The 25,771-nt window shown below is 43.2% G+C and overlaps 1 protein-coding gene across 5 annotated transcripts in view; it reads left to right on the forward strand.

Moving 5' to 3' along the window:
• FNDC3B (fibronectin type III domain containing 3B) overlaps positions 1 to 25,771 on the forward strand; it is a 362,994-nt gene that overhangs the window by 311,372 nt on the left and 25,851 nt on the right. For all 5 annotated transcript variants that reach the window (XM_059731146.1, XM_059731145.1, XM_059731149.1 and 2 more), the window contains one exon: positions 3,837 to 4,049. In XM_059731146.1, the coding sequence (XP_059587129.1) occupies positions 3,837 to 4,049 (213 nt within the window). The remainder of the gene's footprint in view (positions 1 to 3,836; positions 4,050 to 25,771) is intronic.

Here is a 25,771-nt window from a genome sequence, read left to right on the forward strand (position 1 = left end):
AAGGTTGTCTATATATGACTGTCTAGTGAGAAGCTGTAGAGAGAGCACATCTTGGGGAAATAGTAAATCCCATATTATTATTCTGTCTGTATTTTCTTTTATCTTTGGCAAGTCATTTAACTTATTACTGTCTGATGTCCCATCAGTAAAATGGAGGGGTCTTAAAATATATGTCACTGGTACAGAAAGAAATACTTCATGATTTAAGCGTGTTGCTCTGAGAGGCATAACTAATTAGCTGCGGTAATTTGGGAGGTTCTCCCCTTAGAGCCAACATAGGGTATGGCCACAGGTATGTTTGAAGTCATTTCAAAAGGGAAGCAGTGTTATGTTCTAATTATTACATGTAGGTGAGCTAGGAATGATAAAACTTTAAGGCTGCTTCATGATCTGTGAAAGTCAGAGCAGTTTTGCTACATTTGTAGCTTGTCTGCACATAAGTTACAATGTACCAGCTGCTGCCAAATGTTCCCCATTTGAAACAGTTCCAAACGTATGATGTATGTGCATCTCTACCCATAGACCAGGGGTGGGCAAAATGTGCCCCGTGGGTTGGATGCAGCCTGCCAGGCCATTCTATCTGGCCCGCAGGGCCCCTAAAATATTTAGAAAGTTAATATTTATCTGCTTCTGGCGCCTGTCATGCAGCCCTCGATGGCTTACCAAAACTCAGCAAGCCGCCCTTTGCCCGAAATAATTGTCCACCCCTGCCATAGCCAGTGCCATGCAGCATTAGCCCATGCAGAGCTAGATTGGGTACCTCCTGAATGAGAAGCATGGCTGCATTCACATGGTACTAGACCTAAGCTTATAACCACTGCCAGTGCTGTAGCAAACGGGGAGTGTGCAAGCTGGGCAACTGCCCTGGGCGCCGAAGCAAAGCAGCACCAACAGGTGCTGCCCAGCTGGGGCAGGGTGCGGGATAGAGCTGTGAGCGGCTCATATGGTGGGGAGGGGGCACAGGGATGGGGGGAGGGTGGTTCCCGCCACTGTGTGCACTCCTGGGCAACCATGGGGGGGGTGGGGGGGCACGTGTCCCCTGGTTCTGTGCATGGGGTAAGGGCATGCTACTGCTGCGGGCTTTAGTCCAGATGCCAAACTTCCTTGCTGTAGCACTAACTGCTGCCTCGATCTGTCATAAAGGTGGCTACAGTATTCAACTTCTGGTTTCGTGCTACAATTTTCTGTACTAGGCCTCAAGATCAAAAAGATGGAGTACTGTTGACCTAGATTGTAAGCTAAGGGTCAAACCCATAGAAATCATCGCATAACGCTCCAAATAGATATTATACGTGGAGTAACATCTGCTCCTGCTTGCAAGTGAAGGCTTTCTCTTTACTGATGTATATATTAAAGGTTTCAACCTTTTTTACCTTGACAATGAAGGAGTCTTATTTCTTGAGGTGTTCTGTCCCCCCTGCACCTTACACTTAACATGATTTTTTTTCTTGATTTTTATCGTGACAGTACTGCCATGTCCCCTCTCAGACAGAAATCCTTTGAAGGTTTAATTTGTTGTTTTTACACTTTCTTTAATCAAAGTAAGTGATTGTTGAGCAGAGATTAGTTACATTTAGTTCCTGCTTTCTTTCTAGTGAGTCGTTGCAGTTCTGTGAGAAGCTGTTTTTCTGTTGGTGGTTCCTGGCTTTCTTGATGGCTGGTAGTTCTGAGAAGAAGCAGTATCTCTTGCAGAGACTCTTTTCCCATGAGAAACTATTTAGACTGCCATGCACAACTTTTTTCCAAAGCAGGTGGCATTTGTCCAGCCATCTAAACTATGCCAATCTATGCTAAAACATAACTATTTTGTTAGCCCAGTAGGTTTTCTCTTTTCCACATTGATCAAACAGCTTTTTGAAACATATGTCAGACTTGACTATGTCTGACTTTCTGCAGTGTTAATATTTACTGCAGAGATGGGGCTTTTAAATTCAAGGATCTCTAATATTAATTTTCACGTTTTGTTACATAATAGAGATATCCCCATCATACAACTATTTAAACTGAGGCACATGAAAGTGAGTGACTGACGTGACAATAACAGACAGTCGTTCGTGATTGCTCTACTTAGTACAACTGTAGTGTGCAGAAACCCACCTCAGTTGCTTTCCAGATGTTAACGTGTATGGCCGCAGAGAGGATTAGGCTTTCTCTTACTCCCCAGTCCTATTCATTTTGATTCAGGTGGCTCAGTAAGGTTTTTTCTGCCCCTCTGATTTTTTTAAGAATGGTTCTTGCGTGAGGTTATACCTAAGCTTTGATGGAAAATGCTAATCGGATGGAATTCAGGGGGCAGGCAACACTGGCAGGTTTAATTTACAATCTGTCTGACTAGTACTAGAGTTCTGATTAACTTTTTTTTGTTAGTTTCTTAATATGTGTCAAATACAGTGTAAGTTCCAATTCCTGCTTCCAGAATGTACATGTCTCTTTGCATTAGCTGAATCCATGTGTTCTGGAGTATCATGGCAGCACAATCATCTTGTAGGGGGCAGTCTTTTAGTCCTTTGATCATGATGGAAAGTCCCATTATGAGTGATCCTTGCTTTTTAAGATTCATTTAGTTTGACCAAAAGGAGATGTTCTTCCACAGCTCTGTTATCTAAACCAAACTATTGAAATCTATCTTCCTCCTTCTCTCCCTTCCCCACCCAATGATATCCTGTTTTTTTATAGCTAATACCTACAGTCTTGAAAATGATTAGAATCACTTATCACTCGCTATATAGATTTCATAGACTTCATAGACATTAGGCCTGGAAGGGACCTCGGAAGATCATCGAGTCCAGCCCCCTGCCCCAGGGGCAGGAAGTCAGCTGGGGTCATAGGATCAACTATATGTTTTTTCTTATGACAGGTATACCCTTGGGTAAGTTTATAACTTGCTCTAGTGACTTTTAACCTAAAAAAAAAAAGCTGTTGCATTTTATCATTTCCAACATAATTCAATGAACCGTTTTCCTAAACTTAGCTTGTATTTGACCCTCCATTCCTCATAGTGAGGAGGCATATTCAGCAATTGTATTTTGTGGCTGAAAACTAGACTTTTGTCTTGAAGGCTGTTAATATTGTATGCTTCCCAAATTGCCACAAGCTAAATTCTTACTGGCACTGAGCAGTATCTTCCTCTGTAAGTAGCCCCAGTGAAAAAACCTGACTGTTCTTCAAGTAAAGTACTGCTTGCTCTGATTTTAGGGTAGCCTTAAATGGAAAACAGCGAAAAATATAAAAATTAGGTTGTGACTCCACTACTCCACACTGGGCACATCTGCATAAGACTCTGTCGCTGTAGCATCAGCGGGCACAAACCGTGATGCCACAGCTATGTTGCCGTGTTGCTACAGAGATGTTGTGGCTAAAAATAACCGTGTGCTTCCGGCACGGTGCAGTAGAAGCTGTTACTGCACCATCAAGAGGAAGTACTAAATGGCAGCACAGTAATAATGGCGCCATAGGGGCATGTGTAGATGTGCCCATTGTATGGTATCTTTCTGTTAAGATTAATTCCATTCACCTCAGCGGGCAGGTTCCAGATGTCAGGTGCTGTTCAATGCAAGCAAAAGTTTTGCAAAGGTTGGCTTTTACAGTGTTGCAATGGTGCATAGAGGACTGTACTAGTTAAAGCTGAAAGGACTCTTTAGATTAAGGAGTGCTTCAGTTTAACGGGAAAGATATAGACAACTGAGCGTGGATATAAAAATAGTATTGAATTGATGCTACACTAATTTTGCATAGGCAACCAAAAACAATTGTTTCCCTTTTGAGGCTTTTTTAGGTCAAATGCCCTCTGAAAGCATGCTGTTTTAAATAAGCTTTATTTGTATTGTGTATTTCAGGATCAGAATTCAGGCTGTCAATGAAATCGGAGCTGGGCCATTTAGTCACTTCATCAAAGCAAAAACGAGGCCATTACCCCCCTTACCTCCTCGGTTAGAGTGTGCTGCAGCAGGCCCTCAGAGCCTCAAGTTGAAATGGGGAGAGAGCAGCTCCAAACTGCATGCCACTGATGACATGGTCTATATCTTGCAGATAGAAGACAGAAACAAAAGGTAAGAGATGCATGGTTCTTTCTTTAAAGTTCAGGAGAAGTGAATGAGTTGTAAGGCGTTTATGGGAGTGAATCACAATCAAGGAAATATTGCTTTCCAGAATATCCTGTACTTAAGGGAATATAAAAATACAGCTCTAGCATGGATTCAGTAAGCTCTGTCCCATATATACAGTTTAATCTGTAATTTAAATAATTGCCTCTCATCAAACACTGTTGTTGTTATGGAACAATTGAATTTATAGTCAAACCAGTTGAACAATTGGTTTATAGTCGCAGTTAGCAAATGCCCTAACTTTTCCCCATAAATCTCGGTATGTTAGTTTTACAACCATAATTATTTTGCCCTCATTGGGATGTAGCATAAAATAGAGAAAGTAGTGTGGTATTGTTGCAAAGTGGTATTTATGTATTATATTAACACATTTTTATTTGCATGCAGTGCTGTTAAACTAGCTACAAGCAAAACAAATGTGTGACTGACACAATAAGCAAAGAAAGTTCTGGGTAGTGCTGTAGTCTGTATTTATTTCTTTGAGAGATACCTAGTGTATTTTGGACATTAGACAAATAGTATAAAATGCTGCCTCTCTCTGGAGCTACCCTGTAATTCTGTGCGTCTTATCCAGTATCCTTTAATGTCAGATAGGAGCTTGAATAAGAATCCTAGAAAAATAGGGCTGGAAGGGACTTGAGGTGTCAGTTAGTCCAGTGGTTGGCAACCTATGGCCCACCAGCTGGATGCAGCCTGCAGAGCTGTTCTAGCCAGTCCACAGGGCCAAGAGGGCTTCAGTAGCATTTTGTCAGTAGAGGGCTTTGCACAGGCAGTGGGGAAATACAGGTGATAGCAATGCAGGGGAAGCAGTGGCTCTGGCTCTAGCACCATGGGCCAGGTTGCAAGTGGCCCGCACTCAGACCTAAGCTCTGTTGAAGTGGGACCCTATCTGCAAAATGTTGTGACCTCTAATCCAGACCAACTCCCCACTCAGGACAGCATCATCCTTGTTTATCAAATCAGTTCTGCATCCCCTTTTTTGTCATCTAGTGCAGCGGTGCTCAACCTTTTTTGCCCCATAGGCTGGATGGGCAGTGCCCAGTCCACCCCCTGGCCAGAACCCACTGGTGAGCCCAATCCAGCTGTGCAGGTGGGGGACAGGGGGCAGCCCAGCCCTGATCCAGCTGTGCAGTGAGGAGGGGTCATAGCCTAGCCCTGAACCTGCTGTGCAGGGCTTAGGAATTTGGCAGCGGGGAGGGTTGGCAGCATTAATTGCCACTGCTCCCCTGCTGCCAAATTTCCTGGCCCATGTGGAGCTTCGTGGGCTGGACGCAACAGCTCCACCGTTCAGATTTGCTTAATTATGAGAATGTTGTGGGAGACAATATCAGAAGCTTTACTGAATCCTGACAAGTATGGCATCCTCTACTTCCCTCCATTCACAAGATCTGCCTTCTTATCTGAATGAGTTTTTTTGACAATATGCTCCAGTATCTTTTCAGGTATTGAAATCAGACTGACTGGTTTGTAATTCCCTTGGTTCTCATTTTGCCATTTTCAAAAGCAGGCACTGTATAGCTCTCTGTCCAATCTTCTGCAACTTCACCTGATCTCCATGAGTTCTCACAAAGATAATAGCCAGTGTCTCTGCAATTACTTAGCCTGATTCCTTGAGTCCTCTAGGATGAATCTCATCAGGCCTTGCTGAAAGTAATTTCTAACCTGTTATTTTCCTGCTTTAGACTGAGTATCAAGCTGCTTGTTCTTGATGCTAGCTGTATTTGTCATCTGATAGTTGTGAAGACTGAAGTAAAAAGATACTAAACGCTTTACCTTTGCCTGAAATGTCCATTATTAGCTTCCTGTCTCCAGTCTGTAAGGGACTTTCCTTCATCAGCAAGAAATGAAGAATTAGGTGTTAAACAGTATGTTCCACAATAAGTTTTTCCTGGTGGCTAAGATAAAATGAGTGGGCTTTGAAATGGTGGAAAGGCATAGGACATGCAGTATATAAATGCTGCATAACAGACTAGTAAAATTAATGAATCTATATGACAACACAGATTATCCACAACTGGCTCATAATTTATTAATTACACCAGCCCTTCACTAGTTTAATTAGGGAAAAAAAAAGACATTTTTAAGTAGATAATTCTAATAGGACTTCACCAATTAGCTTGTTCATAGTGGCCTGACTCCATCCATTGAAATGGCATGATGCTGATTTTGTCAGCTCAGGATCTGTTTTTTTGGAGTTCCATTTGTGAATGATTAAACCCATTTGTGAAAGTGTGCATCTACCTCCCTGTCTGTGGCAGCATGGTTGATGCTTTCCACTACATAAACAAAGGGGACTACAGATGCCCCTTTGAACCTGTGTCTGATGAAGGGGCAGCTTCACAGTGCAGAAATGCGTGGCAGCAGTCCATCACCTGCAGCAGTGTGCGATCAAGTAGGCAATGAAGGAAGTGATGTCCAGCAGGCTGCTTTTGTTTCCTTTCATGTAGCACTGCAGGTAAAAGGATGATCATCCTCCAGATTGTTTTAAATCTGTTCCTATACAAGGGAAATAAGAAGTTGCTCTGTAAGAATAAAATGCATGCTAGTCCCCTGGCGGCAGGGAGAATGAGAAGAAAGGTTTTCAGGTCCTGTTCCCTCTGTATTGATCCCTCCCACTGCAAATGGTCACTGGTACTGCCTGCACTGTTCCTTCTTGTGCTGTGAGGTTTTTTTAATTGTACAGTCTCAGGCTCTGTGATAACTTCAGTGTGGGGGGCTTTCTAGTTGCTACAGGATTTACTCAAGCCTTGTCTGCATTGGAGAAAGTTTAAACTGATTATTCTTTTCCAACTAAGTGAAAATTACTCTGGTCCTTTGCACCGAAGTGCGTTGATTGATTTGGGCGGGTTGAGGCGGGGGATGTGGCAATTTTTTCATCTCACATCCGAAATGAGTGAGGCTAAGCCCTCAGCCTGCATCAATTGTGGGCCAACATAGATGCAATGTAACAGCGCATTGCTGTACTATCAGTTCTGACAGCTGTCAGAGCTCTCCATTCCTGACAAACCGCCTGTATTCATCACCTAATGTTCTCCTCTCTGCTCCCCCACTGCGAGTTGCCCCATGGTGAGGAGAACAAAAGCCCTCTGACAAATGAAAAAGATTGGCAAGCTGAGGGAAGATATCATTCCTGATGAACAGAGATGACAGCCCACATCTGGCCCAATATAAACAGCCCTCAGCTAGGGGGAGCAAGTAGCTGTTTCGTAAACTCCACCCATAAAATAAGGTCTGTCTGTTAACTGCCAGATGCCACTCACAATGGTGTGTGCTGATGTGAAAAATAACGTTGTGCAGTCCGAGCTCCATTGGGCTGTCTATGCTGCACAGTGGGGCTCTAAGACTAGGGACAGGCATTCAGAAAGCCCAAGCCTGAATTGCAGATTAGTCTAACTTGCAGAGATAGAACCGGTTTGCAAGTGTACAGACATCCCCTATTCATTCTGGAAATGCAGGCACATGCCTGCAGTAGCTCAGGCCAGAAGCCGGGGGCGCTAAAGCAGTCCTTCCCTTCCACAGGAAAGCTGGGGCGGGGGCATGGCCAGGCCCTGGCAGGCCTAAGTAAGACTGAGGAGGGGTTTAAACCCCCACCTTGGCCTGCTGGGTTCAGAGGGTGGGGAAGAGGGAGCGCTGCTGGGCCCCTGTGGCAGGGGAGGAGCAGAAGGGGAGAGCTCTGCCCACCCCAGCGGCTCCCTGACAGCTGGGAGGAACCCGGGCACATGGTGCTGCTCAGCCTTACAGGGGGACTCTTTCCCTGCCCCCCCCCCCGTCTCCCCCATCACCATGGGGTGGGCAGGGTGGCTCTGTGCAGTGCTGCAGGGGGACTCTTCCCTCTCCTCCTCCTCCTCCTCCTCCCCTGCCACTGTGGTGCGGGGAGAGGGGCTGTGTGCAGCACTGCCTGGCCCGTCCCTGGGTACAGGGAGAGGCTTTCACCCATGCTGGGGGTGGTCCCATCCCCATGGCGCAGCCGAGGCAGCTGCACATCAGGGCCAGGCTGGGCCGTGGGGGCGGGGCCATCCCCAGTGGCTGCGGCTCAGTGACGGGGAGGTTGAGCACAGTCAGTAAACACAGCGTGGCCTGGTGCACATGGGCAGTGGGTGGCCAGGCAGTGGACCACTTAGGCTGGCACAGAGGCACTGGCAGGCCCAGAGCCCAGCAGCCACCTGTCACGGGGCTCACTGTGGGCTCACAAGCCCCATGCGGCACCTCCGAGTTGACCCGGGTAGCCCACTGCCCGGCCAGGCACCGCCCGTGCACACCGAGCCAGGCTGCACTCACTGCCAGGGCTCAACCTCCACATCTAGACCACGTGCACCCACATCACTGATTACTAATAGCTGAATCTGGGGATAATCTCCTGTATAGACACTGAATCTGCGGTGGGAGGAAGGGATCTCTGTATGTTGGACAGGCTCTCTTTTGAATGACCTGTAAAAGTATAGCTTCTCCCCTTTTTCAGAAATAGGATAGGGCACAACTTTTTCTGGTGAGGCTATGGGACAGAGTTCCCTACACCCCTGAGGCTGGGGATTGACTTGCTTACAAGAACAGCCTTTTAAAAAATGCTGCTTCTTGTTCCCTCTGCAGAACCATAAAATCCTCTTCTTCTGAGAGGAAAATAACTATTATTGGTCATCCACAGTGCATGCCTGCATACAGTTTGCTTACTGTGAGATTGCTTGCTTGTGAGGGTCACCAGCACAAAATAATTTAAAGTCATTGAAGCATTTGGTTTGACAGATGAAGTAACGTGTAGGAAAGCAAAACTGGTACAAAAACTGAAAAAAGGTGGCCCAGATTCTGAGCCTTAGTAAAAACTTGTTTTTGATGGTCATTAAAAATAAATTATATTTATTATACATTAATAACCAGTGCTCTTGCTCGTTGTCATTCATTAAGTATTGTTCTAAATACACCATAGCAAAAATGAAGCATGAGAGGTAAGTTGGATAGAGTAAACGTTTCACTGATTGCAAGACTCCATGAAACAAGATGCTTGGAAATCTTCTGGCACTGATTAATGTAGAGGCTTTTGAAGGTGTGCACATCACAAATGTGCCTGCTACATCTCTCATTTGCTGTCCATTGTGTGACATTTAGGAAGATCAGATTAGTGTCTCTTGTCCTTTAGATTGTGGACAGCCTTCAGTGGAAATAAGGAAAAGTGTGCTTTTACTAAGCATAGTACTTCGTGGAAATTGGGAGCAGTTGGCCTTTAAGTATGCAGGCATATAAGATTTGTTTTAAAAAAATAAACTTGATTTGTTTGTACACAGCTCTAACTTAGTTATGGCAAGAACACTATGTTGATCAGCATAGTCCTTTTCCCAAAATTCTGTAGATTTTTTACCCCAAGTCCAAAAAATGTAACCTTATTGTAGCAGTGCTTTGATTTTCTTTTTTTTTTAACTGCTAGTTATTAGTTTTTGCAGCGGGTCCTACAGCAAATTATTCTTTTCCCTAGTTGCATAAAAGGCTTACATGATCTAGTGTTGAAATAAGAGAATTAGCAAATTCATTAATTGCAGAACACTTACTTATTGCTCTGGGAACTTTTTTCCAGTAATATATGAAACAATACATGTGCATTTTATACCTGCGTTTAGATAGTGAAATCCTCTAGACTAATATAGACAAGTTTTAAAAGAGAATCATTGACAAGGATTGGTTAAAAATGTTGATCAAATTCTTGAACAAAGGTCTGTAGACTTATAAGGAGACAGAGTGGACCAATTGAACTAAAAGATGAGGTATTAATGGATAGTGTAAATTGTAATGAATTTATTGTGAGCAATATCATGAATAAATGAGTTATAGCCTTGAGCATTGAGTAAGTAGAATAATGTAATATTTATTTTAAAAACATACAGAAATTATTCATATCTATTATTTGTCGGTGCGCATAACTAGATTGTACGTTTGCTCTGCCTAAGGAGTATATAATCTTTAAGAAATGAAAAATGAGTAATTCCACATAAAAGAGCATTCACCTAACCACTGTAATTATATTTGTAAATAAAATGTTACTGTTGTCTAAATACCTCTTTTGCTAAGGGGCCTAGAATCTAGATGTCTCACAAAAGAGACATGCTTCATTGTGGTGGTTGGTCTATGGCCAAATCCTTCCCATGTTAAAGTCAGTTGGAGTTCTGCCCATTTACTTCAGGCGGTCTGGTGCCTCTCCTGAACATTTTCTTATGATGCTATGTTATACTTCAAATGCAAGCAGTAAGACTTGTGAACAGGTAGTATAAGTGCCATTTGTGTGGTTAAGGGGGGAAAAGAGCTATTGTAATCTTTTGCTCCACCTAACAAAAGTGCTACTTGGAGTAACGACCCAGTATACTTAGAGGCTGCACACAGATCTAACTTTAAACCTTTTAGGAGGGGATGGAGAATTTGCCATCGGCTGTTTCAATTTAACTATTACATTTGTCCATTCATAATCACAGAAATTGAACTAAATAGCTGTAACTTTAAACCTGTTTCCTTATGTTTTAATATTGCACCAGTTTTGATCCACTTCTGCTGGCACAGATGACTGATATTACAGGCATTGTGAAATTAACTGTTTAATTGTGCAGTTACCTTAAGACCAGCTACATGTGCAAAGTATTTACCACATGATAAAAAGCTTCAACCATCTATAAAGTTAGACCTCAAAAATGCATACTATGTAGCGGGTTGCTATTGAGCTTTAATTTGCATGTGTAGCAGGGTCTCCCACCCCTGTGACAGGGCTCTCAGCCACAGGGGTGCATCATACCCAGGGCAAAACCCCTGGGCCTGGGGGATCACAGGTACTGCAGTCCCCAAGGTTGGGTGTGCATGAAATGGCTTTGCCCACATGTGCAACCGGGACCGAGAGTCTTGTGCCTGAATGGGCTCTTGGTGCAGTGCAGCTGGGGCTGAGAGCCCTGTCAGGTATAAAACTGTCCCAGATGCACATGTGGGAGCCCATGATGAGGCTTCTGTTTCACCAGCAATAAGGCGCAATTGCATCTAATGTACAATCCCACAATCATACGCATGTGGCATGGCAGGAGGCGTGATTGTGTGGATCACGCATCAGATCCAATTGCACCTTTATCTGCACATGTAGAGGGGGCCACAGTTATATCAGAACAGCTTATGCCAGTGTAGCTAAATCGTTAACATCTGTCCACATACAGAGAGCAAGCTGGTGGATGTGGGCAGACCTCATGATTATTCTCTAGTCTCAGCGTTCTTTCAAATTCCTAGTTATTAAACTGATAAAGAAAACTGTCAAAACATAAAGCAAGTATAAATGATACAGAGATGTCTAAAACGATACCTGAGAAATGCAAATTGCCCTTTTTATGTCAATAGGTGCTAACTCAGCTGCTGAGGAACGGTACTTTCAATGTCTTTGTCAGATATTTCACTGTTTATAAAAAAAACTTGTTACAAAGGAAAGGGGGGAAGGTGGGATCATTACAAAGACCTATGCTCATGTTTATCAAAGTGGAAGAGACATGAAGCACTAGCCTTCCCAGAAAGGAGGGTTCCTGGGACATGTATGAATTCAAACAGATGGCCTTTTAAAAATCTATGACAAGAGCACAGGAGAGATGCAGCTATGTTCAGCTTTTCTTAAGAGGGGCTGAAGCTTGGAAAGCAGCATCTTTCCTGCCTGGATGTATTCTGGTGTCTTCCTAATTGTTTAACGCTGTCACAGCTTTCTTCTGATTTTCCCCTCTGTCCTAGTCAGGTAGAACAAGGCTACACTGACTTCCTGCAAATTGATTTTTTTGTATAACTATCCACTTCATTTTCTCTATCTGATTTTAAAAGTGTACACCATTGTAAGTGAGGCACTTTGGTAGTTTCTGGTGTACATGCAAGATCTTTGTCCACTAGGGAGTAGAAGACTTGCACCTTTTATAGACTAAATCAGAGATGTATAGCATAAGCTTTCCTCAGCAGCAGCTTACTTCATCAGATGCTGTGAAGGACTGCAGGAAGCAGAGCTGCTAAATAGAAAGCAGTGATTAGAAAAGGGGCTGTTCCTAGACATCAAAACTTTAAAAACTTTAGTTAGACTACGAAGGTGCAGATCTGCCCCGGATTCTGCCTTACTTCAGACTAATGCAGCTAACTACCTCTCTCCACTAGAGAATAGCCAGTTTTCCTCTACAGTATATGAGCTTTAAAATAAAACTTACATATTTTATCTTAGTGTGCATGAGGTGAATAGAAATATTATAGCCATAGACATGTACAGAAGGATGAATAGTAGCTAGACATAATCCCTGTGTTTTATGACTAATACAATCATCCAGTTACTACAGGTTTCAAGCTGTCTAATTAGAAAAGTGTTTACACTCTAAATCTAATCAAGACAGTTTGCACCCATTTTAACAGCAATTACTGATTTACATCCAGCCTCTTGGGTTGTAAAATTCTATTTAAAAAATATAAAAATAGTTGCATTAACATATTCATGCTAAAAATTTGCGTGAGTAGTTCTCCGGATTGGGAAAGATGATGATGATGAAAGGAAATTCATAATTAGGACTGAGGCATATGGCATTTTGCTGTTTATCCTGCACTACCTAAACTAAATAGGAAGTTAACATTCAGAAAGCCTTTAAAGTGGAAGACACCTAGTTTGGTTATGTAATGATTCACTGAACCAAGTTGTGTCTCTTATTCCCAGTACAAGTAAATATTTATATTAAGATAACATCCAAAAGCTCCACTCAAGACTGAGACCCTGCTGTGCTGGGTGCTTTTCAAATGTAAAATTTATGAAGGCTCACAGATCAAGGACTGGTTTCTTTTTCTTTTCTAGATTATTTGTGAACATTTTACAGTACATGTGAATTACCATTGGGTGCCTCACTTTGAGAGAATGTGAGAGGAGAAGAAAGGTGTGTAAAAAGCCTGAAATAAGATGCCCTCTATTTTAGAAGTCCTAATTGCTTTTCCCAGTGGGAGTCTTTGAAACTCCTACATTTATTAAATTTCCACCACCAAATCCAATAAAAATGCATGTCCAGGCACAGATTTTTCTTACATTGCACAGCCTGCATCTGTTACATACTATAACAGTACAACTGAGTGTGGTGGTGCACCGAGGTTTAAATGAGAAAAGAATCTACTGTGACAATGAAAGTTGGTGTCTCTGCTTCTCTCAGTACTATCTTGTTCATATCAATGTTTTATTCAGATACATTCACGTTCAAGAGCAGTGTGAGGGGCAAATCGGGCAGATTCAGACCTAGAGTTATCTTTATTTCAGTTAACGCTAACTTCACTCCGCGGATACTGGTGTCCTAGGTGGGTCAGCATAACTATATAGGCAGCACAGCCAGCTGCCTCAGGTGGCAAATTATAGGGTGCAGCAAAAATGGTGCTTTGGGCGGGGAGGAAGCCAGCACTCTGTTGGGCTCAGGCTCTTGCCTAAGGCAGCAAAAATCCTTGTGTTGGCCCTGTTAGTAGAGACTAGCGTGGCTTTCTGAATGAGGTTGTTGATCCAAACCATGGAACAATATCATTTCAGCTCATAAGTATGAACATGGCATGCTAACGAGATTTAATTAAAGGCTTATAAAACTATCAGTTGCTATCATGTTAGAAAAATGATTACCAGTATTGAGAGTGACAGTTGAAAATCAACCTCTGTATTATTATGAGTCTTGAGTGTTTCCAAATGTTGTTAGTGAAATGAAAGAATGTCTGTTTTTAACTTTTTTTTTGCTTTTTAATTAGTCCTTCAGCATCACAAATCAGGTTACTGTTGACCAAATGGACTGTTTACTTAGTACTTTAATACTCCCTGGCTCTCTAAATGCTGGGGCTAGGGACAGAAGTTACACATCTCAACCAGTTTAAGTGATCAGAAATTGGTCTAAACCTATAACAGAATAGAAGTTCTGTGCACATAAACTAGTTTCAAAAAGATTGAAACTGGTTTAAGATAAACCTGGTTGAATGCAGTATCAGACTTAACTGATTGAAGTCAAACCAGTTTATGAAACTTCTGTCCTAGACCCCTTCCTGGTTCAAGTTAAATCACAGTCCCCCGGCATCCCAGCATTTTGCAGCCCTGGGCTGGGCTGTGCTGTCTGCTCCAGAGAGCAGGGCTAGCCCCGCCCCTCTGCTCACTAGCTGGCTCTGGCCCCCCTTGGCCAGGGATGGGGGTTAAATTTCTCTTCCCCCAAGTACAGAGCTGTCCTGCTCTGCTTACTTAGTGCTGGCAGCAACTGTAGACTACAAATCCCAGAGGCACCCGGGAAGCAGGAAGAGGAAATGATGAGCAACCCTGCAGAGTCCTGTCATTGTGAGTGTGGACTGCAAATCCCAGAGACCTCAGGGGCTGCAGGAAGAGGAAGCAAACACACAGCCCATTCCAGAGAGCTGTGCTCTAGCGCACCCCTGGCTTCTGGCTTGAGCCACTGCAGGCATGTGGCTGCATTTCCAGAATCAAAAGTGAATGTTCATTTGCTTATTGTTTCAATCTTTGTATCTTAGACTAATTTGCAAAGACTGAATCAGTTCAGCCTCAGGCTTTTTAACTGTCTGTACTTAACCTGGAGGCCTGTGATTGGAAAATTTTGTTCCACCTCTTTATGTCAAGCACATATTTTCCCCATCACTGGTAATTATGGGTTATGTTCAGTATTACCCTTCAGTTTTCTCAATTGCCCAAGAGATCAAGCACTCTAGCAATGAATGGCCTTTCAAGATGGGTTTGGCTGATTTGTCTTATGCTATCCTACCTATATGTCCTGCCCACCAATCATTAGGATTTAACTATGCTTAGTGTTTTTGGTTCTTTGACCTTCCACAACTCCTTATTAAATCTTCTTCCTGATGCATTGTTCTCCCTTACTTATCAAAAATTCATCTCAGTTTTTTATTCCAAAGATAAGAAATTGTCTGTTTTCCTACTCGGTGCTGAATGAGGTTTTGCATCCATTTACAATAAGCTTTATTAAATGGCCTTATATGCCTGTAATGTGGTCTTTTTCAGTAGTGTTGAGGTAATGTTGTAGCTGTGATGGTCCAATAAAAATGTGAGAGCAAGGACTTTTATGAGTGATATCTTTTATTGGACCATCTATATAGTTGGGAGACACTTAGACAAGTTTTCAGGGACCAGTGTCCCCGGTCGTCTTTTTCTCAGTAGTTGTTTGGAGCTAAAAGTTCATTTATATAAAGTAATTAGCATTTCTACTGTGTGCCCCTGTCTTAAATTTATCATACTGTTGTTAGTTATTAATGATTCTCATTGTTTAAACTGGCTAATGTATTGATATCTGTTGTTACCAACTGCTACATACCTTACCCGAGATCTTCTTGTCAACTTACAACCATGTATTTGGTTTTATTTTGATTGTATTCCATTTTCTTGGCCTCTTCTTTCAAAATCCCAAACATCCTCTGCACCATATTTTCTGTCTCTCTTTTGATAGTGAAATCATTAGCAAGTTGGTGCAGACTGATTGAATTCACCCCATCCTGAGAATTTGGTAGTGATTGCGCTATTTTTTTTCCATAGTCACACAAGTGCCAGGGACAGTGCATCTCCCTGCCTTATTCTGTATGGATAAGCAGAGATTTTGTTCCTAGTTCTTACTGTATTTTTTTCTTTTTACCTGCAAGCATGGGTCTATACCATTCAAATAATTACACTGGGGATTCCAATGGCTTTCATTGTGGCCCAGAGACCATCAACACTACGCTCTGTTTTCGTAACATCAATTAAACTATGTTTATATTTTGATCATAATTCCATCTTTATTCCAGTAATTGATGAACTGAAAATATTTGGAACCCATACTATATTCCTTACTATATCCTCCATGTAAAGGGCTGAGTCTTTAGGAAGTGTCGAAGGTAGGGTTTGCATCCTCTTTATAGCAGTTTCCAGAAGCATGAGTGTTTGTATGGGATCTCAGCCTGTGGGAAAGAAGGTGCAGCATAAGAGAGAAACTGCAAGTGTCTTTGTCAGGCAGCCCATACAGAGCAATCCTAAAGGAACTAAGAGTCCTAAAGGAGCTAGCTTGGAAAGTTATGTTCTGAGGCAATTAGATGATACTTTGTGTCATTGCACCACATCAGCTTCTGCCTGCGGACTTTTTATTATGTTATGAGCTGTAAACCAAAGGTCCCTCAAACAGCTCAAGCCACAAGGGAGGATGTTAATTCTAATAGGCCATCATTCGATAGGGTGAATCCTCCCCTGGGGCTATCCTTTTGCAGGATATTACAACTTGCTGTTGTTCGTAGTTAATATGGATCACACTGGTGTCCCGTTCAGCTGCACCTGAAAGGGTGATTTAGTGAATGCAAGGTAGAGCTGATGCTTTTGGCAGCATGGATGAGCTCTTTACAGCCTATTGATATTGATGCCCTACACATTATTGGGTTTTTCCACCCAAAACGCAATGAATTACAAAGCAGAAGAAAGAAAACTCCACCTTTACACTTTTAATTTAGTTTTAGGAAAAACTAAACCATTGAAGGAAAAAGGACTTCACAGTAGGCAGCTAGAACAGTATGTTTGATATACCTGCCTATTTTAATAAGGTGTGATATTTTTCATGGGGTCATTTAAGAAGGAAGTTAGTCTTTTAGGCTGTTTTATTTTGCTGATTAAATTAGAGCACAAGAGTACTACCAGAATTGAAAGTGTAGTGTTGGATTCACTCTGGTCAGATGGGGGAACTATTTTCTTCAGGAATAGTATATAGCGCTGATGATACCAGCCCAAATTAAGTTTTAAAATGTATTTGTAGTTAATCCGCTGCTGACCTCAGGGTTTTCTTTAGGAGCCAAACGTTTAAAAAACAATTAGACTGTGAACTCAGACAGAACTGTTGGGAGGAAATCTCTTTTATGTAATGTGGTGACTTCTATTCTTAAATTGTTACTGATCAGATTGTTGGCCAGTCTAATATTTAAGATTGTCATGCATGAATCCATCTGGGACTTATTGAGAGGGGAGAGAGATGTGATTAGCAGGGGTGTGTTTTAAAGAACAGCCTATGTCATGGCCAGCTGTGGTAGCAAGGGCAGCAGCAAACTGGGTTCACTGTGGCAACAGCTCCAGTCTGGAACCGCCTTCTGAGTTGGCACCTGGGCTTCGTGCCCTGATTGCCCGCCCATAGTTCTGCTGCTGGTGACGAGGATGCCAGGTGCATTACTGATTCAGCATGTTTCCCAGCCAGCCTCTGCTCTTAGGGCACTTCCAGAGCATAAAATGCAAAGCTGAAGTTGCTCTTTATTGCTGACATGCTGTCCTCTGCTTCCCTTCCACGAGGGTGAATCATGTCTGATACATCTGTCCCATTGTCTTAGGAGAGACAAATTGCACTTCTTCACATCAGCAGGAGGAGATGTGAAAAGGGTTAAGCCTGTTTGATGAAGTATGATGGGAGCAGGATTTGGGTGTGAGCATCCTGACGCAAAGTGTCCTTAAAGAAGGACTTCACACCGGCAGCATAAAAGCAGGATCGTTTAATTGTTTTGGGGGTCAGATCTCGGTGGGTGTAATCACTGCAGCTACACTGCACCCACTTGCACTACCTGAGGACCCAGCCTTTTGTTTTTCCAGTTCAAGCACTGCAAAGAACTTGATGTTCTTTAACTCCTTTGATGAATTATATTCCTGTTTTGCAGCTCCTACTTTCCTGGGTGCTGCTTCATAGTGTGCAGAACTGCTGGTGGGGGAAGAAAATCACATAAACAGATGCGGGTTTGATGTGTTCTGTAAACACAGTAGAAGAGCGATTGTAAAAAAAAAATAGATAGGAGGCGGCGGCCATAATTGAGCACAAAAAAACAAGGACATTTTTACTGTTCAGATAATAATATTAACAGCTGTTGATTCATGAAATGTATGAACCTTGGTTTTAAATTATACAGTTGCCTGTGTTGTGGAGAGAAAAGCCTCAGGTCACCAGGTTAAATCATTGGTATATTAATGATTCCTTTGTAGCCTAATGGAGTTGCAGATCGCCACATTTTTCAGCATGACAGAAGGGAATCATTCAGGTTCCTATTTATGCCATTGTACTTTTACTCAAGATTTGCTGTCTTTCTTAGTGCTGTGCACATGAGATTTTTCTTTTGAATGAAATTGTTGGGAGCACAAAACTTGTTTCCAAAATCTAAACAAAACTTGAAAGAGTTTGAAAAGAGCAGAGCCAGCTGATTGATGTACGTTTAGAACTAGTGAATGGAGGTAGAGTTGAGGCACGTTCATAATCCTGTGTTTGATTGGAGGGTGGGCTTGAAGTCGAGGGAATAAAATAGCTGTGACATGCAAACCATTTCCAAGAAGATCCTTATTGACGATAAAAGGGTATTGATGGCAGCAATGGTCTCTCCCAAACAAGCTTTCTAGGACACTCCGTTCTCTCTCTCTTGCCCCCCATCTATAAATAAATGCATTATTTCTGTATTTGACAGTAGCGTACCCTGAGCAAGGAACAATAAAAGCAACTAAAGTAAGAGAAAAGTTCTCTAGGAAACATTTCCACAGAAAGTCACTTTACTTTTCATGTTCTGTTGTGCATTTAAGGGGAGTATGACACCCTGTTAAAAAGTAGCCCTAATATCTAGGGTTCACTCCTCCATGCTGTAATGACCTTGCCACGGTGGAACATCGTTGGAATTTATTTTGAACTTCTGAACAAAATGCCAGAAAAGCTGGTCGTCTGCACAGAAAGAAAGACTAATGTTAAACTGCACCATCTGTTCCCTTACAAATTGAGGGGGGTGATTCTCACAACATTGGAAGCTTCCCAAACCTCATCCACCAATTCTTGGGTTCCCATAAGTGTTCTGAGAAGCTGGACCATTTTTCATTGTCATTTAAATCCACACATTTTCCAAAGGGTGGGATTTGGTGGTTATGTTGTTTCAGACCATTTTTAAATCCCTATAAGGCATTGTTCATAGCTTAGCCTATAGGAATTATATACGCAAGTATTTTTCCGAGAAACATGCGTTACTGTTATCCAGAGAACTTGTATCATCAGTTCACTCCAGTCATTAATTCTCGCATGACAACGAAGTGGGTGGGGGGAAGAGCCTTCAGGCAGTGAGCACATTTTGCTGGGATTTCTAAAGCTTTGGGTTAACACGTTCATTTTGTGATATTTTTGTGCGGGGAGAGGAGCACGGAGAAGAAACAAAAGCAAACGACTCATTGCTGCGAGGAGTCGCGCAGGGGGAATGAGCTGAAAAGACCCTGTAGGATCATGTGCTTGCATGAGCTTCTCACCTCTCCTGGCTGACTCATTAACCACCATAAATTTTTAAGAAAATTGTTGCCATGTGTAAGGTATTATTTAAAAAACAAACAAACCATTTAAAGTGCATTTATTTGAATGTGAAGTCTTTGTACACAAGAGAAAAACAAGGGTAGGTTTGGTATAGGCTGGTTTATAGTGGTATCTAGAGCAGGGGTAGGCAACTCCTAGCATTGGTGCCAGAGCATGGCACGCAAAGGCATTTTGCTTGACATGTGCTCCTCGGGGCGGACAGCAGAGAAGGGGCTGCAGCTGTACCACAGTAAGGATGGGCCCCTCACAGCTCCCCCACCATCCGCCCCTGGCACGCCAGCAATCTTACAAGTCGAGGTTGTGGGTGTTTTTGGCACTCTGACCAAAAAGTTGCTGACCTTTGATCTTGAGTTTTCATAGTGATATTTGGTTTATAGTGCTATATAGCCATTTGAGATGGGGAGATGTTTAGCAAGCATCTCTAGGTAGTCAAAGGACAGACTGATGTGTGGGTAGAAGAAGATGGGGGAACTGAAGATGAGCTCAAAATTGGGTTCTCTGTAATAAGCCATGTGCGGAAAGAGGCATGTGAGGTTTTGCACGAGTAGCAGAGACAGGAGCTGATGAGGGTTGGATTTCTGCTGGAGGTAGCGTGAAGCTCACAAGGGAGAAGAAACAGAGGGGATAAGAACTCTACATTTTAAGAATTAACTTCCAATAATCCTATGGAAAAGAGTTAATCTTTCCTTGATCAATCAGTGATTGATTGTTTCGGTTAACAGAGCTTAACTCTGAGTGTGTCACTTCCAGCTTGGCTTGCACTACCGCAGTCGCAGTCACCAGTGCCCCAACAGCTGCCATCACTTTTCCTTGCCATCCAGCTGCCACATGGGCAAAGGCCACCACAAAAATGCCACCAGAGACCCCCAGCTTTGCCAGCCAGATCTAACCTGCAGGCCATAAGTTACCAATCCCTGCAGTATACCATGTTTGTTGTATGATTCCTGATATATAAGGCTCAGTGTAGGTGTTCTGCTTGAGTAAGGAGTACAGACTGTGGTCCCCAGAATCTTTGGCATTGTATGAAAAACATGCTGCTTTTACTTGTAATTTAACTTTTCCAGAAATAGAAAGTGGCTGCTGCATGCTCAGATAGATTTCCACATGATTACTAAAGTCAGCTGTGTTTTGAAGCTTAAATGTTTGTAAATCAAGATGAAACGTTTTCATTTCTTAAATCACAGTATGCATCTTCCAATATAATTAAGATCCATTATTGGCATTGTAGTTTTGAGTGGTAATTTAATTTGATTGACTTAATAAGCAGCCTTTTTCTTCTAGGATTGGAATAATCATCTTCATAAGAAAAGATGGTAACGTATCAAAGGTTTAATTGTGCTGCCATTACAGCCTGGTGCATTGCATCAAGGATGGCAGCTTTTCCTGGAATGCTTTTTGCTTTCTGTGACAGATGTTTCTTGAGAGAGAGAGACATAAAAGAAGAACAGAGCAGGGACGGAGAAAGGAGTGACTGGAATGATTGTGTTGGTTTCCAAATGACAAAGGGGAAACGGAAGAAGGAGAACTCCAGGAAATTCAGAATAGAAATGGAAGCAAGAAATAGAATTGGAACAACTACTGACATTCTGATTTAAAACCTTAATAGAAACCCACTTTTACGTGGAGGTTAACCTCCCTATGAATTTTCCAGAGTAGCCCAAGAATTAAACATAATTGGGTGAAATTACAAAAACCAATCATTTCAACACATATATAGGGTCCTCTTTCTCATTGCCAATTATCTACAATCTTCAGTGGACAAATATAGGCTTGAATTAAAATTATCCAGGCGTTCTTTGCAAGCAAACAAAGTTCAGTATCCCGTTGGACCTCTGCTTGTTTCGCTATCAGTTTGGAAAGTGCCGTCAGTGCCATGTGACCTGAGTTGCATGGAATTCGGCCTGTTCCCTGCATGACTGACTAAAGCTGTTACTGGCTGGGTAAAGACTTGGCACATGTCATAAGAGTCATTGCAGATGCACTTCTGCAGGAACACTTGCAGGACCTTCTCTTTTCACAATCAAAAATTGCACATAGGAATGCTGAGGGCTCTCTCACCTATGGGGGGAAGGGATTAGAGCCAAAGTGCAGCAAGATTTGGTGAGTCATCAGCCAAAATGCAAACTGTTTGGAGTGCAACACATCCAAGTGCTTTCCTGGATCACTTCTTAATGCTACTCCCAAACCTTACTTTTGGCATCTTTTACCCATATATGAAGGGGAAGATTGTGTGATTGTTGTAGTCCAGCCTGCACTGGGGGAGATGCCCCTTGGCTCCAGGGAATACCCGCCCCAGTTGGAGAATGAGGAATCTGTATCACCACAGTAGCAGGCACACAACACAGGTACTCTGGCACACCCAGCTACTAGCTCCACCAATCCCTGTACTTCCCAGAGCTCATCCTCTGGTTGGGATGCACAGTGCGACTAAGAAACCCTTTGTGTCTATGTGCAAACCACAGCAGTTTCAAATTTTCAGCTGTCATATACCAAATCTATTTCAAACAATTGAGTTCTTTAACAGTTGTCCCATTACCTTGGGACAGTGGGATCTGTCTTAACCATTTGAAACTTTACACTGATGCTGAATGGCAAATGCATGAAGTAGCAAAGGGTCGAAGCTTCCTTTGAAGCACGATACTGAGCGCTTCCTTTTATGCACTGTGTGCTCTTGTTCCCTATTGTCTGCCATGACTGTTACTGAAACGCACCTGTTCAACACAGCAGTTTAAAGCAAAACTCAGATTCTCTTCAGCTGGAAACTTGTATTTGCTTTTTGGGATTAAATAGGGTTGATTATTTTCTGTGTTACACTGTCAAATATAGGGGTTTTCTTGTGTGTCTTGGCCCTACCGAGCCAGTGTTTTGGAAGTCACTTCAAAAAAGCACTTTATCTCCATTCTCCTCTTTGGCCTCCACTGCAGTGTGCTTCCTACCTTTATCCTCCAGGTACTTCCTCCCTTTAATACCTGTCTCTTTAAGCTTTCTCCAGTTCCTTCTTCTTAAATAATAATCAGTAATAACAGTCAATAATCCCTCCACAGATTCCTTTTTGAATGATTTATTTTTGTGTTGTCTAAGATGTGTTCAGATCTATGAGAAATATCTGATCTAGGCATCCAATACTTGAAATCCTGATAAGCTGATATAAATAAAGCTATCTTTATGGCAAGCAAGATGGCAAGCAAGGTGGCCCAAAGGGCTGTTTTACATAAGGAAAAAATAGGCAAGTGAGCAAAGATTTTCTGGGTCACTTCTGTGCTTTTTAGGAGCTGTAAATTAGCAGTACTCCATCAACATATTGCACTTGAAGGAGCGTATCACAATAAGCTTGAATCCATTTTGATTAGATAAATAGCAAACAAACATCGAATCCTGGTGGGATTCATCCCATGACTGGGCGGTACATATTGAGGGCTATAGATTGTACAGAAAGGACAGGGTGGGGAAGAAAGGGGGAGGGGTTGCGCTCTATGTCAGTGAGCAATATACATCAACCCTCATCAAGACGGAATCCAAGGTTGAGGAAGTAGAAGGATTGTGGGTTAGGCTACATGGGGGTAAAGGAGAAAGGGATTTGGTGGTAGGGGTCTGATACAGACCCCCACATCAAAGGGAGGAAAGAGATTCGGGACTCCTGAGGCAACTCTGAGACCATAGAAGCTAAAGAGGCGGTAGTCATGGGGGATCTAAACTACCCGGATATCTGCTGGGAGACGCAGACAGCAAAGTCCCACCGCTCACGCAGGTTTCTAACCTGTGTACAGGACCTCCACCTGACACAGGAGGTGCATGGTCCCACTAGGGGGAATGCCATACTGGATCTGGTATTGGCAACGGGAGATGACATGGTAGCGGACCTCCAGATCGGTAGCCATCTGGGGGACAGTGATCACCTAATAATAAAATACACCATAAGACGTCAAGTGGGTAAGGTAACCAGTAGGGTGAAAGTGCTAGGCTTTAGGAAAGCTGATTTAAATGAACTCAGGCGATTAGTCAAGGACGCACTGCAGAGTAGGAGATTTGAAGAAATGGAAGCCCAAGAAGGGTGGCTGTGCCTTAAGGAAATGATCCTTCGGGCACAAAGCAAGACGATCCCCGTGCGAGGTAAAAGAGGGAAAGGGGCCAGGAGGCTTCCCTGGCTGACCAGAGAAATCCAGGGCAGCCTAAGGGACAAAAGGGGAGCACATAAAAAGTGGAAACAGGGAGAGATCTCCAAAGATGAATATACCTCCTCTGCTCGTGCTTGCAGGGAAGCAATTAGACAGGCCAAAGCTACCATGGAGCTGAGGATGGCAACCCAAGTAAAAGACAACAAGAAATTGTTTTTTAGATATATAGGGAGTAAAAGGAAGGCCCAGGGAGGAATAGGACCCCTGCTAAATGGGCAGAAACAATTGGTGACGGACAGGGGGGACAAGGCTGAACTCCTCAACGAGTTCTTTGCCTCAGTGTTCCTAAGTGAGGGGCACGACAAGTCTCTCACTGGGGTTGTAGAGAGGCAGCAGCAAGGCGCCAGACTTCCATGCGTAGACCCTGAGATGGTGCAGAGTCATTTGGAAGAACTGGATGCCTTTAAGTCGGCAGGCCCGGATGGGCTCCATCCGAGGGTGCTGAAGGCACTGGCCGACATCATTAAAGAGCCACTGGCGGGAATATTTGAATGCTTGTGGCGCACGGGCCAAGTCCCGGAGGACTGGAAAAGGGCCAACATGGTCCCCATTTTCAAAAAGGGGAGGAAGGAGGACCCGGGCAACTATAGGCCGGTCAGTCTCACCTCCATCCTTGGCAAAGTCTTTGAAAAAACTATCAAGGCTCACATTTGTGAGAGCCCGGCAGGACAAATTATGCTGAGGGGAAATCAGCACGGGTTCGTGGCAGGCAGATCATGCCTGACCAATCTAGTTTCTTTTTATGACCAGGTTACGAAACACCTGGACACAGGAGGAGGGGTGGATGTCGTATACTTAGACTTCAGGAAGGCCTTCGATACGGTATCCCACCCCATACTGGTGAACAAGTTAAGAGGCTGTGACGTGGATGACTACGCAGTCCGGTGGGTGGCGAATTGGCTGGAGGGTCGCACCCAGAGAGTTGTGGTTAATGGGTTGGTTTCGACCTGGAAGGGTGTGGGCAGTGGGGTCCCACAGGGTTCGGTCCTTGGACCGATACTTTTTAATGTCTTCATCAGTGACTTGGACGAGGGAGTCAAATGTACTCTGTCCAAGTTTGCAGATGACACAAAGCTATGGGGAGATGTAGACACGCCGGAGGGCAGGGAACAGCTGCAAGCAGACCTGGACAGGTTGGACAAGTGGGCAGAAAACAACAGAATGCAGTTCAACGAGGAGATATGCAAAGTGCTGCACCTAGGGAGGAAAAATGTCCAGCACACCTACAGCCTAGGGAATGACCTGCTGGGTGGCACGGAAGTGGAAAGGGATCTTTGAGTCCTAGTGGACTTCAAGATGAACATGAGTCGGCAGTGTGATGAAGCCATCAAAAAAGCCAATGGCACTTTATCGTGCATCAGCAGATGCATGACAAATAGGTCCAAGGAGGTGATACTTCCCCTCTATCGGGCGCTGGTCAGACCGCAGTTGGAGTACTGCGTGCAATTCTGGGCGCCGCAATTCAAGAAGGATGCGGATAACCTGGAGAGGGTCCAGAGAAGGGCCACTCGTATGGTTAAGGGCCTGCAGTCCAAGCCCTATGAGGAGAGACTAGAGAAACTGGACCTTTTCAGCCTCCGCAAGAGAAGGTTGAGAGGCGACCTTGTGGCCGCCTATAAGTTCATCACAGGAGCACAGAAGGGAATTGGTGAGTATTTATTCACCAAGGTGCCCCCGGGGGTTACAAGAAATAATGGCCACAAGCTAGCAGAGAGCAGATTTAGATTGTACATTATAGATTCATAGACGTTAGGGTCGGAAGGGACCTCAATAGATCATCGAGTCCGACCCCCTGCTTAAGCAGGAAATTTTTTTGTTTGTTTGTTTGGGGGGTTTTTTTGGGTTTTTTTGCAGCAAAGAGGATTGTTCTTTTAAAAAACCTGGCCTCAGTCTCTTCACTAACCTATCTCTAAGCAGCATTTATCCCTACAAATTACATTTTTTCCCCCTTTTTCTCACAAGATTGTTATTATATTTGTTGGCTGACCCAGATGCTAGGCCTCCTTAGGATGGTAGGAAAGGGTTAACTCCTTAAAGTCATCAAAACTACATCTTGACTGATCCTCAGACTCAGTAACAAAGAAAGTAGTGAGCAGCCTAGGAGGAGTGGGAGTTTTCTAAAAGGATTAAGTGGTTAAGAATGGATTAATGTCTGCACCCTCTATTTTCTGTA

Source organism: Alligator mississippiensis, chromosome 7 (genome assembly GCF_030867095.1).
Source record: "Alligator mississippiensis isolate rAllMis1 chromosome 7, rAllMis1, whole genome shotgun sequence".
NCBI lineage: Eukaryota > Metazoa > Chordata > Crocodylia > Alligatoridae > Alligator > Alligator mississippiensis.